Consider the following 13,794-nt stretch of genomic DNA (forward strand, 5'->3'; position numbering starts at 1 on the left):
AACAAGTGTATATGTTACAGCAAAAGATTGGAAAGAAATAATTACTTCTATATTTGTTCAAAAAATAATTCTACTGGCTTCTAACATATTTAAAACAGAAACATAACTTGGGCTCAGTAAAAGATAGTTGGTCATCTGATATTAAAATTATCCTACTGTAATAAATGTAAGTACCCAGAACATACAAAGTGCAGCTACAGTACTGATTAAAGTATAATTATGCAATTATGTACTATATTGGTACATAAGTCCATTGGTAATGAGTAATAGTGGATGGAAATTATAAATAGCATTCAGCTATTTGCTTTAGTTATTAGGCAGTTTTATGAAATACTTAAGGAAATAGGACTTCAGTAATTAAGGACATCCCTTGTAATTTATTATCTTTTTAAAGATTTCTGACTGCCATTAACATGTAATTTTTTATAGATATTTTAGAGTTGAGATTATATTTTTAAAAGATCAAATTATTAACACAAGCTAGAGAGTGTGTTTTCCTAAATTCTATTTTGTCAAATGTACTTTTAAAATCTTTGAAATTAAGCACAATTAGTAATTTGGAAAAATTTTGCTTCTTACCTGATGACTTCAATGCACTTTACAGCTCATTAGCTAATTAAAACTTCAAAAGCATGCCAAGAGAAGTAAGAGATATAGTGAGATCACTTCACTCTGCTGAAATGAAGCCCAGTCTCTTGAGTAGAAAAACAATAACTGCTAAAGAGTCTCATGGTAACTTACTTTAGGACCATAATGGGCAGAAAGTACTGATTCTAATAGAAATATATAGTAATTTTGAATGGATAGACCACATTAATATTCATTGTCATTGAAGGTGAAAATTCTAAATCCCAAAGCAATTTTAATTTCCCCCTATTCCCAGAGAGAATGTAAATGTGACTTGTAATTACTTGAGTTGGAATTTGGCACAGGAACTGGAATGAACAACTTTCACCTTGTTTGATTGAAAAGAAAAAAAAAAGCATCACCAAATGTTTAATGACTACTTGAGCTCAAATTCTAGCCTTTACTCTCTTATCCAAAGACAAGAGAACATCCTTCAAGTCTAAAGGGCCAGTAAAATTCCACTTGGGTTAGTTGCCATAAGAGATGATTTAAAAGACATGTTAAGTCTAGAATATCCTTTCCTACTTGTACATTTGGTATTTTTTGATCTCATTGTCAAATAAATTAGACAACACTTTAATTTGTTTGGGCTAGCCTTTCTTTGCTGAAATAACCAGAAAGAAATTTATTTGACTTTTTTATATGATAGGTATTTTAGTTGTTTTTAATGTATTCATAATCATCTTTCATTATTCTCTACCATAAATCCCATCAGTCAATGTAATGGCCATCAGGTGCCAGAGATCTTTGGTTTATTGAGATTCCACCCACGATTTAGAATCAGTAAATGTTGTGCTTTCAGTATATATTGAAAGCTTTGCTACTGTTCAGGTGCTGGCTCTTGTAGCAGCTACCTTCTTCCTCCTTCTACTCAATATCTCTGACTTTATGACTTTGGCTTGGGGTAGATTTTATTTTCAGCTTACTCTTGAGTAAGGAAATTACCAGTGCTCTACTGAATTTCCCTCATAGTGGTGATCATTTTACATACCTCCAGAAATCGTTATATACCTCTGTCTGTTCGCTTTTTGGTAATGTTCTTGAAACAAAGCTATGCTGATATTAGGGACATCTAAAATTAGGCTTAAAAGACCATAATGACTGATCTTGGGAAATTCTACCAAAGGGATTTTTTCAACCAAAGTTTTTAACAACCAACAAATTTAACAGTATTAAATTTGAATGACTATTTGTATTGAAAAACAGCACTTGATTTAGACTGCGCAATAATTCTGATATGTTTGGAGTGAATAGCTTTTTGACATGAGACCTAATTATTCTAAAATTATAGCAGTTTGTGTTTTGGAGAAGCAGATAAATAGTCATGGTTTCTTTAACTTAAGTGCAAAGCAAATTAATATGAATGTATATATTTCACTCTAAAAGAAATTATGAGATAATTATATGTAATATAATTAACACAATAATAACTACCATTTTTGGTTTTAAAAAGTATACCTGTCTATAACATTATGCTTGGTAGATTAGAAAATTGATTTCCCTAATTATTTTTTTCCTATCTGTGAATTAAATTTTATTAAACTTGGAATTTTGAGCTACATGAAAATCACATTTAAGGGAAGAATTTCTTATTTGATCAATGTTATATAATTTCATAATTGCTTATCTCTCAGCAATCATTTTTGTTTCTATTTCATGATGTAGTAAATAAAATTTTCCCATGGAAAAATTATATGACCAAAGTGAAATAAAGCATTTAGTTAACTAAGATAAGGTTACATTTAAATCTCATGGGAAAAATTTAATATTTACCTGAAACTTTAAAATGCTAAAATGAGCTAGAAATCAATATTATAAAATAATTATTTTCATATATAATTTTAAAGAGAAATCAGTAATAGGAACATATGGAGATCCCACTTACTGTATCACATAGCTTAAATTAATTTTGAGTGGAATGTTATACAAAAAAAATGAAATAAATAGTATTTCCCAGCATATATGAGTTTTCCCAAAATGCAAAATAAGTTGGGAATGGGAAAGGTATTTTCTATACCTAGACAACAGTATATATTTTGTCATTTGATGCTTTTCAATCTCTTTTTTGGTATCTCCTTTTTATTTTATCATTCTTTTAATCTCTAGTTATGTATTTAAAATTTCTTTTTTTTAAATTTGTTGATTTCCTTCTTCCTCTCACAGAATCCTAACCAACTTTCTATTTTCCAAATAATGCATCATGGTCAGCCCTATTCCTTCCCTTCCCATTAAAAGTTAAAATCGGTGTGTTCCATTTCTCTATAGTCCTGATGCATAATTGGCTAGCTCATCTGACCAACTGATTTGTAGTGAGATATCATTGTTTTGTCACATTACTCAGACAGTTGGGTTTTAACCAGAGTCCAGTCCTCTAGTAATGATGTGACCTTATTGTCTTGGTTCTAGTCTCATGGACCCAATAGTCCAGTTTGTTATAGTTAATAGAAAAATAATTGCACATATCTTTCTTATTCATTTTCTTTTTATAAAAAATAAAACTCCAATTCATTGTCGAAATAAACATTAACATTAGCCAATATAGTTAACCACAAAATTATAAATTTATAGCCGTGATGTAGGGCAAGAAGATGGAGAAAAATCTCCAATGAAGATAAGTACCTGTTAACACTTATCTGCAAATTCCTACAACCATGTATACTCTTCTATGGCCATGTAGGTGGTAGAATAGATAAAGTGCAAGGCCTAGAGTCATGAAAATATGCCTCAAATATTTGCTAGCTGCATGATCCTGAACAAGTCACTTAACCTCGTTTGCTTCAGTTTCCTCATTTGTAAAATAGCTGGAGCAGGAAATGGTGAACTACTCCAATATCTTTGCTAAGAAAACCACAAATCAGGTCATGAAGAGGAAAATATAGATTAAAATGACTAAACAAATACTCTCTTTTAAAAATAGTATAGATCATATATTAGTCAGGGATTCTTGGCATTCATCATCATCAAGCTCCATGTAAAATCACTTTGTTGAAAAGTAATTTTTGTCTAAATTAAAAATGACAAATTTAGATAGTTAAAGATGTTTCACATTGAAATAAACTTTTAAAAATTATACTGGTTATATCATTTTGGAACATCAGTTATAATGAATATAAAAGTTCATATTTGTGTTTTGGTGTACTTTGAATTCTGACTCCCTCCCTTTGTTATATACTATACCCCACATATGGAATGTTCTCAATCTCAACACTGCCTCTTGGAATCTGTAGTTTCCTTTAAGGATCACCTCAAGTGTTCCCTCCTGAAAGAGGCCTTTCCTCATTCCTTCAGATTGTAGTGTTCCATTTGCCTCCCTTAATTACATTTAATTTATTATTTTATTATACATATTTATATTTGTATAGCTTCACTTACAGTGTGTCCATCATGTCTCCCTATCCTCCTTGATTTATGGTTGTTGCCATTGTGTATTCCATCTTCAGTCATACCTGACATTTCTTGGTTCCATTTGGCATTTTCTTGGCAAAAATATTAGAGTGGTTTGCTATTTTCTTCTTCAGCTTTTTTGACAGATAAGGAAACTGAGGCTAACAGGATTAAGTGGCTTGTCCAGGGTCCCATAGCTAGTAAGTGTTTAAAGACAGATTTTAAACTCAGGAATAGAAATCATCCTGCCTTCAGGCCTGGCACTCTATCCTTTGCTGTCCAAGCTTCCTTGATAACAGGGATTTTTTTTTATTTTCGCCTTTGTATTCCTAACACCTAACACCGTTTAACATGTAGAAGATGCTTAATAAATGCTTGTTGAATTGACTTTAGCTTGGCAATATCCTCTACAACATTGGTGAGACAAAGAATAGTGAACACAGAAAAATTCAGAGGGTTAAAGAGAAGTCATGGTAAAATATGATAGGTTATCAAAAGTATATGATCATGTTTGCAACCATGGACATGTTATTAATCAATTTTTCCCTAAAAATTTCCATTTATTTTTCTCCAAAGATTTTCTTTTTTCCCAGATTCCACTGCACAAAATTCAAAGTAAAAGTAAGGATAGGAAATATTTTTGACAGCATTCAGTGGAATCATAATGGTTACAGCCACTGCTTCTTTTCCAGAAATGTTTGTGGCTCAAAGAAATATTTTGGCTGAAAATTATATGGTTGATACATAAGGATGCTGCATATTAAGTATGTTGAAAGAAAATAAATTGAAACTGAAGGCAAGTTTACTTGTGTCAACAAAGAAAATCATTTTTCTAGTACCTAAAAGTCTCTAAGATTGACCTTTATTCACAAGAATTTCAGAATTATTGCTATTCCTTGTTTTTCAGAGTTGGCATGTCTCCACATTTATAATTGTGAAAGATGTAAGGCTTAAAGGAAATCAGGCAGTGGGCCTAAAATACATTTGATATCTACGTCTACACTCCTTCTCTCTGTGTGAGGTTTACATAGGAATATGTATTTGTTGGAAAACTGAGTACATTTTACAGCATGAAATCATATGATAATGTAGAAGGGCAAAGTAAATATACTATGAAAGATAGGTAGGCAGGATAAAACCAGTGCAGATTCTTTTGGAGAAGTGAGGATGTAGGTCAACAAAAGTACTTTTTACTTTTATGCTAGAATACTTTTAAATTAAAAATTAGATTCATTAAATTACTTTTTGAAAGGCATGTCAAACTTTGTGTTTGATGTTTTGCATTTACAAGTTCATCTTGAACTTGACCTGTCTCATCTGTTTGGAGATCATGTTATTATTTTGACATGGTCAACATAGAATCTTGACATCAATGCTTTTAGCCATTCTATTACTGAAAAACAAAAACTACTCCAAAGGGTTGCTCATAGGTCATATGGATAACATCATTCTGATATATCTTCTGCTTGTATTGCCATATTGTGTAAGGGACTTTCTGGTGCATGTTAAATTCCATTGCAAAACCAAGGGTTACTGTGCATCCTTTTGTTGTGTTAGATATGAAGTAAAACAAGAAGACCGTTGACTGTGGTAATCCTTTATTATTGTTATTTGGAGGTTCCTTTGATAATGTCATTTGCTAATATGAACACTAACCTCTGTCGTTTCTGAGGGCTTGTTCCTATTTCAAAATGAAACACTGGTTTGACATGCATGATTGTGTTTGCAGGAGATTTTGATACAGTGCAGAGCCCTTCCACACCCATCAAAGACCTTGATGAGAGAACATGTAGGAGTTCTGGGTCAAAGTCCCGAGGAAGAGGCCGGAAGAATAATCCATCACCTCCACCAGACAGTGACTTGGAGGTATGCCCTCTTTTAATTGATGAATTGTAAAAAAGAAGTTTTCTTCTGCCTTCTGTGAAGCTACAGCACAGTTGCAAGTTAAATGGTTGAAAACGAACTTCTGTCAAAAGCCTGATGTATAGTTGTTTATCTACTTTGGAGCAGGCACAATTTAGGGCTTTCATCCTTTATAAATGAATAAAACAAAATCAAGATAACTTGAAAGTGATCTTACTTTATTACTTCTAGCCCTGAGAAATTATTTTCTCCGATTCAGTGTTTAAAAAGACAAAAACAGAGGTCTGTTTGTTGGTCATTTTTCTGATTATCACATTCAGTATTTCAAGATCATAAAAGTAATTTATTGCCAGCATTTCATGAGCTAAGTTCAACCTGCAAACTAAGGAAAATATACCTTCCAAAAGTACATATGTGAAATATTAGAACTTCATATAAATCTGTATATGTATATATCTATGTAGTTTGAGACTTACATAGCTGTAAAATCATATCAGTGCATCATTTTTCAATTGAAGTTAACTTAGAGGAGAGGCAGCAAGGTTTGGTGAAAGAGCAATATATTTGGAGTTAGAGGGCCTAAACCTCCCTCTGTACCTCAGTTTCCTCAGATGTAAAATAAAAAGTTTGGTAGATTATATCTAAAGTCTATTTCCAGCTCTAGACCCCCTCAAAGCCTGCAGAATCAACCTATATTGGAAATACTGAGCTGAGTCATTAATAATGTACATTTTTTTTTCCTTCTCTGGCATTAAGTACTTTGCCTGAGAAGGAACATTATATAAAAATTCTGAAAAATTAATCCAGAGATAACTTAAGGGATAATTATTTACTTCACAAGATGATTCTCTACTATCAAGAGAATTTCCCATAGATTTCTTTTAACAAGTCTACTCCTAGACTTAAAGTCCAAATTCTACAGCTTATAAAATTATTTCTACAACACTTTTTCATACATACATCAATTCTCATCTTCATTTGTACTTTTAAAGTATATGCATGCAGTATTGGAAAAATAATTCAGATCTGCTCCACAGATTTTTTATTTGAACTGATGTGAATGATGAAAGTAGATATATAAGTGCTGTTACCTATTTAAATCAAAGTTACTTTCAAACGTCATTTTTGAGGTTTATTTTTGCTCCTCAGATCTTAGAGAGGTTATGTTTTACTAATTTTAAAGTAAATTAAAAAGGTGAAATATTTTTCCATGATGCAGTGTCAAGATTATATTCATCTATGAAGCATGGTGATTTTCTACTTGTAAAGGGATTTCTGTTTTCCCAGAACACTGTTATGTGTTGATGTTTATCATTTATATCTTCAGCGTGTATTTGTCTGGGATTTGGATGAAACCATCATCGTTTTTCACTCACTGCTTACAGGGTCCTATGCACAGAAGTATGGCAAGGTAAGGAATTAATAGAAGATTCTATCTTATTGCCATCATTTTGTTTTCAAATAGTCATATTTTATTTCATGACCTTCTTTTCTATAGATGCTAAATTTGTGACCTATCAGAACAATATTTTAATTATTTCTTTATCAAGGCTTGTTGTCCTTAACTTGAGTATGCAACTTTTATAATACAAATAGTGAGTTACAGATACCTCTTCTCCTGCCTGTGCTTCTTACTATTCAAACAGATTTAAAAAAGAAGGCAAGTCATTCTTTTTATCTTCAAAATGACATATATCCTTCTACAGTAAGAAACAAATTTTTCTTATCCTTGTCATGACTATTTAAAGAGCTAGTTCTCAAATTTGCTTAATTTGTATACTTCCTAGCAATAAAAAATGTGGGGGAAAATACTGTTGAAGTCAAAAGACTGAGAGTCAAGCCGTCAATCTGACACTTACTGGTTCTGTAGTCATGCCTGAGTTATTTAACCTCTCCCAACTATAATTTATTCCCCTGTAAAATGGATATTATATTTATTCTAGCTACCTTATAGGGCTATTGTGAGGAAAGTACTTTGCAAAATTTATATGTGGGGCATTTTTTTTAACTTTTAAACATTATTTTATTTGAGCATTTTCAAACATTATTCATTGGAAACAAAAAGCATTATCTTTTCCTCCCTCCCCCCCAGCTCCTGCCATCCCTCCCATAGCTGATGCGCAATTCCACTGGGTATCACATGTGTCCTTGATCCAAACACATTTCCATGTTGTTGGTATTTGTATTAGAGTGTTCATTTAGAGTCTACATCCTCAATCATATCCCCTCAACCCCTGTAGTCAAGCAGTTGCCTTTTCTCAGTGTTTTTACTCCCACAGTTTGTCCTCTGCTTGTGGATAGTGTTTTTTCTCCTAGATCCCTGATCCCTGCAGATTGTTCAGGGACATTGCATTGGCACTAATGGAGAAGTCCATTAAGTTTGATTATACCACAGTGTATCAGTCTCTGTGTACAATGTTTTCCTGGTTCTGCTCCTTTCGCTCTGCATTACTTCCTGGAGGTTGTTCCAGTCTCCATGGAATTCCTCCACTTTATTATTCCTTTGAGCACAATAGTATTACATCACCAACATATACACAATTTGTTCAGCCATTTCCCAATTGAAGGGCATCCCCTCATTTTCCAATTTTTGGCCACCACAAAGAGCACAGCTATGAATATTCTTGTACAAGTCTTTTTCCTTATTATTTCTTTGGGGTACAAACCCAGCAGTGCTATGGCTGGATCAATGGGTAGACAGTCCTTTATCGCCCTTTGGGCATAGTTCCAAATTGCCCTCCCAAATTGTTGGATCAATTCGCAACTCCACCAGCAATGAATTAATGTCCGCACTTTGCCACATCCCCTCCAGCATTCGTTACTTTCCTTTGCTGTCATGTTAGCCAGTCTGCTGGGTGTGAGGTTTTTACCTCAGAGTTGTTTTGATTTGCATCTCTCTGATTATGAGATTTAGAAAACTTTTTCATGTGCTTATTAATAGTTTTGATTTATTTATCTGAAAACTGCCATGTCCCTAGCCCATTTATCAATTGGAGAATGGCTTGGTTTTTTTGTACAATTGATTTAGCTCCTTATAAATTTGAGTAATTAAACCTTTGTCAGAGGTTTTTGTTATGAAGATTGTTTCCCAATTTGTTGCTTACCTTCTGATTTTAGTTACATTGGTTTTGTTTGTACAAAAACTTTTTAATTTGATGTAGTCAAACTCATTTATTTTACATTTCATGACTCTTTCTATGTCTTGCTTGGTTTTAAAATTATTCCCTTCCCAAAGGTCTGACATGTATAGTATTTGGTGTTCACATAATTTACTTATACTTTCCTTCTTTATGTTCAAGTCATTCACCCATTCTGAGTTTATCTTGGTGTAGGGTGTGAGGTATAGATCCAGACCTAATCTCTCCCACACTCAGTTCCAGTTTTCCCAGCAGTTTTTGTCAAATAGTGGGTTTTTGTCTCAAAAGCTGGGGTCTTTGGGTTTGTCATAGACTGTCTTGCTGAGGTCATTTATCCCAAGTCTATTCCGCTGATCCTCCTTTCTGTCTCTTAGCCAGTACTAAATTGTTTTGATGACCACTGCTTTATAGTATAGTTTGAGATCTGGGACTGCAAGGCCCCCTTCCTTTGTATTTTTTTTTCATTATTTCTCTAGATATCCTTGATCCTTTGTCCTTCCAAATGAACTTTGTTATGGTTTTTTTCTAGTTCAGTAAAAAAAAAAAATTGGAAGTTCAATGGGTACGGCACTAAATAGATAGGTCAGTTTGGGTAGGATGTTAATTTTTATTATATTGGCTCGTCCTACCCATGAGCAGTTAATGTTTTTCCAATTGATCAAGTCTAGTTTTAGTTGTGTGGAAAATGTTTTGTAGTTGTGTTCATATAGTTCCTGTGTTTGTCTCGGGAGATAGATCCTAAGTATTTTATTTTGTCTAAGGTGATTTTGAATGGGATTTCTCTTTCTAATTCTTGCTGCTGAGATGTGTTGGAAATGTATAGGAATGCTGATGACTTATGTGGGTTTATTTTGTATCCTGCGACTTTGCTAATGTTGTTGAATATTTCCACTAGCTTTTTTGTTGATTCTCTAGGATTCTTTAAGTAGACCATCATATCATCTACAAAGAGTGATAACTTGGTCTCCTCCTTGCCTGTTTTAATACCTTCAATTTCTTTTTCTTCTCTAATTGCTACTGCTAGTGTTTCTAGTACAATGTTAAATAATAGAGGTGATAATGGGCATCCTTGTTTCACTCCTGATCTTATTGGGAATGCATCTAATTTATCCCCATTGTAGATGATATTAGATGATGGTTTTAGATATATACTGTTTATTATTTTTAGGAAAGACCCTTCTATTTCTATACTTTCTAGTGCTTTTAATAGGAATAGGTGTAGTTTATCAAAGGCTTTTTCTGCGTCTATTGAGATAATCATGTGATTTTTGTTGGTTTGCTTGTTTATACGGTCAATTATGTCAATTATGTGGATGGTTTTTCTAATATTGAACCAGCCCTGCATTCATGGTATGAGTCCTACTTGATCATGGTGAATGACCCTCCTGATCACTTGCTGGAGTCTTTTTGCCAGTATCATATTTAGGATTTTTGCATCTATATTCATTAGGGAGATTGATCTATAGTTTTCTTTCTCCATTTTTGACCTGCCTGGCTTTGGAATCAGTACCATGTTTGTGTCATAAAAGGAATTTGGTAGAACTCCCTCTTTACTTATTATGTCAAATAGTTTTATAGTATTGGGATTAGCTGTTATTTGAATGTTTGATAGAATTCACTTGTGAATCCATCAGGCCCTGGGGATTTTTTCCTAGGGAGTTCTTTGATGCCCTGTTGGATTTCTTTTTCTGATATGGGATTATTTAAGAATTCTATTTCTTCTTCTGTTCGTCTAGATAATTTATATTTTTGTAAATATTCATCCATATCACCTAGATTGGTATATTTATTGCTGCATAATTGGGCAAAGTAGTTTTTAATGATTGCCTTAATTTCCTCTTTGTTGGAGGTGAGTTCCTCCTTTTCATCTTTAATGCTGTTAATTTGCTTTTCTTCTTTCCTTTTTTAATTAGATTGACCAGTACTTTGTCTATTTAGTTTGTTTTCTCAAAGTACCAGCTTCTAGTCATGTGAGGCATTATTATGATTTGTTGTTATTGTGTAGTTGCATCTGACTCTTCATGACCCCATTTGGCATTTTCTTGGCAAAGATAATAGTGTTGTTTGCCCTTTCCTTCTCCAGCACATTTTACAGATAAGTAACCTGAAGCAAAGTGGGTTCAGTGACATGTCCAGGGTCATACTGCTATTAAGGTTAATGCCAGATTTGAACTCCAAAAGATGGGTCTTCATAAAAGAAGTCATATCTTAAGCAGGTAGATGGAAGACCTGACCAGCTCTGATTCTGGTCCAGAACTGTGATTGTCAAGGCAAACTCCAGGCGAGAAAATTCTCTACCAAAGCAGGTCAGCAACTGTCTTGCAATGTCTCTTACAGAAGGGGCACTAAGAGGAAATGTGACTTTCCTAAATTCACACAACCAGTATAGGTCAGAGTTAAGATTACAGGCCAAGTCTTCCTGAATCTTAGGGTGGTTATCTATCCACCATACAACTCTTTCTTTTGCTCCTTACTAGTATATTCAAAATCTTATTGGTCTTTGTAGTAATTATTAGATAAATATCAAGTTTATTTGTTGCTATTTATAAAAGATTTTGTATATACCTACTCTAGTTCAACATATTCAGGCTCTACAGTCCTGGCTCAATTTCTACTGTTTTTCCTTCTATATTCCTACTGTTCTCCCATTTAGGTTTACTTTCAAGAGTCCTTATCAAAATATTCTTTCATGGTGCCCTTGCATTGTGATTTTTTACAACCATTCTAATAGCTTTTATCTTACTTCTCATCAATAATTATTATTGTCCTTATTTTTCAGCATAAGGAAATTTATTTTAACATATACTGAATAATTTTGTTTCTGAATCTTGAGTTGAGACTCAGACTCCTCCCTCATTTCTTTGTTCCACTGTAGGCAGGTTGAAGATTCTGATTGTGGGGCTCTATTTAGCTAACCAATAACTCAGGCTAGATGTATTTACATGTAGTCCAAATGAGTCCTTTAACTTCACAATAGGAATCATTGTAATGGTCCATGGTAACTGGGAAGAACTTGATTTCTTTCCCAGCTAGTAATAGTAAGATAAATATGCAGGTGACTTACCTTCCCACCCTTCTCCAGCAGATGGGGAGGAATTTGGGATTTTGATAGACCACTCCTCATTAACTATTCACCAGAGATATCTTGGGATGCCCTAGAGAAAGGTAGAATGAATTCCCAGATTGCATTTATGTACCTGCTTAAGGGTTTTGTGAGGTCTTCAACTATCAAGAGGATCATAGAAAATTTGTTTATTGGTTAATGCTAGTCTTATCAGATATTCTTACCCAGATACCACTCTCTCAAAATGTTTAATTGTCACAAGTGTTAGTCATTACTAATATTTATCCATGAGTATAAGTACCATTGAGAAGGCTAGCACAACTCCAGAAATAAACTGCTGAGTATAAAATATATCTGTAGTTACTATTGATATTTATTGCTGTGAGTGGTTTTGACACTTAACATGTTTGTTTTAAGTGAACCAATTGATTATGAGTTACTTTTTTACAATGTATTCTGTATGTAGCTTTTATTTCCCAGCATTTTACCCTCACAAAGTTGCATGTCATCATGCTTTTATGAAAAATAGATATAATGCTGAATACATTGCAATTCTGAACTCTGCCTATGAGACACAGATTCATAGAGAATAATGGGCCCCAACAAATGCAATTCGTCTTAACATCTAAATTCTATTTAAAGCAGAATCCCCCAGATAACAGCATTACTTCTTTGGAATATTGACCAGCTGTAACCATCATTCAGGCATGAGTTTAAAAGAGAAGAGTGGGACTCATGACAACCCTTTTTAAACCATTCAGTTTTATATTTTAAAGCATTCTGACTTTTTCCAGGATGGAATGAGTACCTATCTCATTTGGAAGAAGGATAAACTTTGGGCCTTAATTTACTTACTGACAAATAAAAAGATTGGATTAGGTGACCTCTGTGGTTTCTCCTAGGCATCTAGGTGGTACAATGTATAGAGCATGGGTCATAGAGTCAGGATAGACATGATTCAAAAACTATTTCAAATACTTTACTAGCTGTACAATCATGGACAAGCTAATTTTAACTTCAATTTCCTTATCTGCAAAATGAATATAATGAAAATACCTACCTCACAATGTTGCTATGACAACCAAATAAAATATCATATAAAGAAAACCTTAAGATGCAATATATCTGCTATTATCATTGCAATCTTAAATGTATGATCCCAAATCCTTTGAAATTTGTCTGTAGGCACATGCATTATTTTTTAGGCACAGATGATAAATGTATTTCCTATTTTTCTTTTGGTAGCATGGAATGCAACCTAAAGCAATACAATAGATTGCTATTATGAACATACTTATTTCCTGACAAAGAGATTCTGATTGCTACTTTTCATTTGATCCATAACATTTTCTTAGTTATTTTAAAAAGAAAATAAGTCCATCAGATCAGCATATAGGTAAAACTCAGAACCATAATTTTCTGTCTTAGTCGAAAGAAACTACATTAAGTACATTTCATTTTAAAAATATTATTCTTTCTTGTTGTTTGATTTTAAGTATGACTTTTGGTCATGCTGATGAAACAGATGTTGTCAGAACCCTTACTCTAACCTATAATCATTGCTGAAATTGGCAAAGAACAACAGTTGTATTGGCTAGCTGGTATCTGCAATGAATTGTATGGGCAGCTGAGGAAACACCACTAAATGGGCATGAGAAAGCCAAGTTCACTAACACATCATTATAAGGAGGGAAGGCCTGGCTGAATGTTGGGTAGGCA

The 13,794-nt window shown here is 33.4% G+C and overlaps 1 protein-coding gene across 19 annotated transcripts in view; it reads left to right on the forward strand.

The window, feature by feature from the left end:
- Positions 1–13,794, forward strand: part of EYA4 (EYA transcriptional coactivator and phosphatase 4) — a 378,081-nt gene that overhangs the window by 318,373 nt on the left and 45,914 nt on the right. For all 19 annotated transcript variants that reach the window (XM_056818816.1, XM_056818809.1, XM_056818808.1 and 16 more), the window contains 2 exons: positions 5,741–5,877; positions 7,202–7,285. In XM_056818816.1, coding sequence (XP_056674794.1) covers positions 5,741–5,877; positions 7,202–7,285 — 221 coding nt within the window. The remainder of the gene's footprint in view (positions 1–5,740; positions 5,878–7,201; positions 7,286–13,794) is intronic.

The sequence above is a fragment of the Monodelphis domestica genome, chromosome 2 (genome assembly GCF_027887165.1).
Source record: "Monodelphis domestica isolate mMonDom1 chromosome 2, mMonDom1.pri, whole genome shotgun sequence".
In the NCBI taxonomy this organism is placed as follows: Eukaryota; Metazoa; Chordata; class Mammalia; order Didelphimorphia; family Didelphidae; genus Monodelphis; species Monodelphis domestica.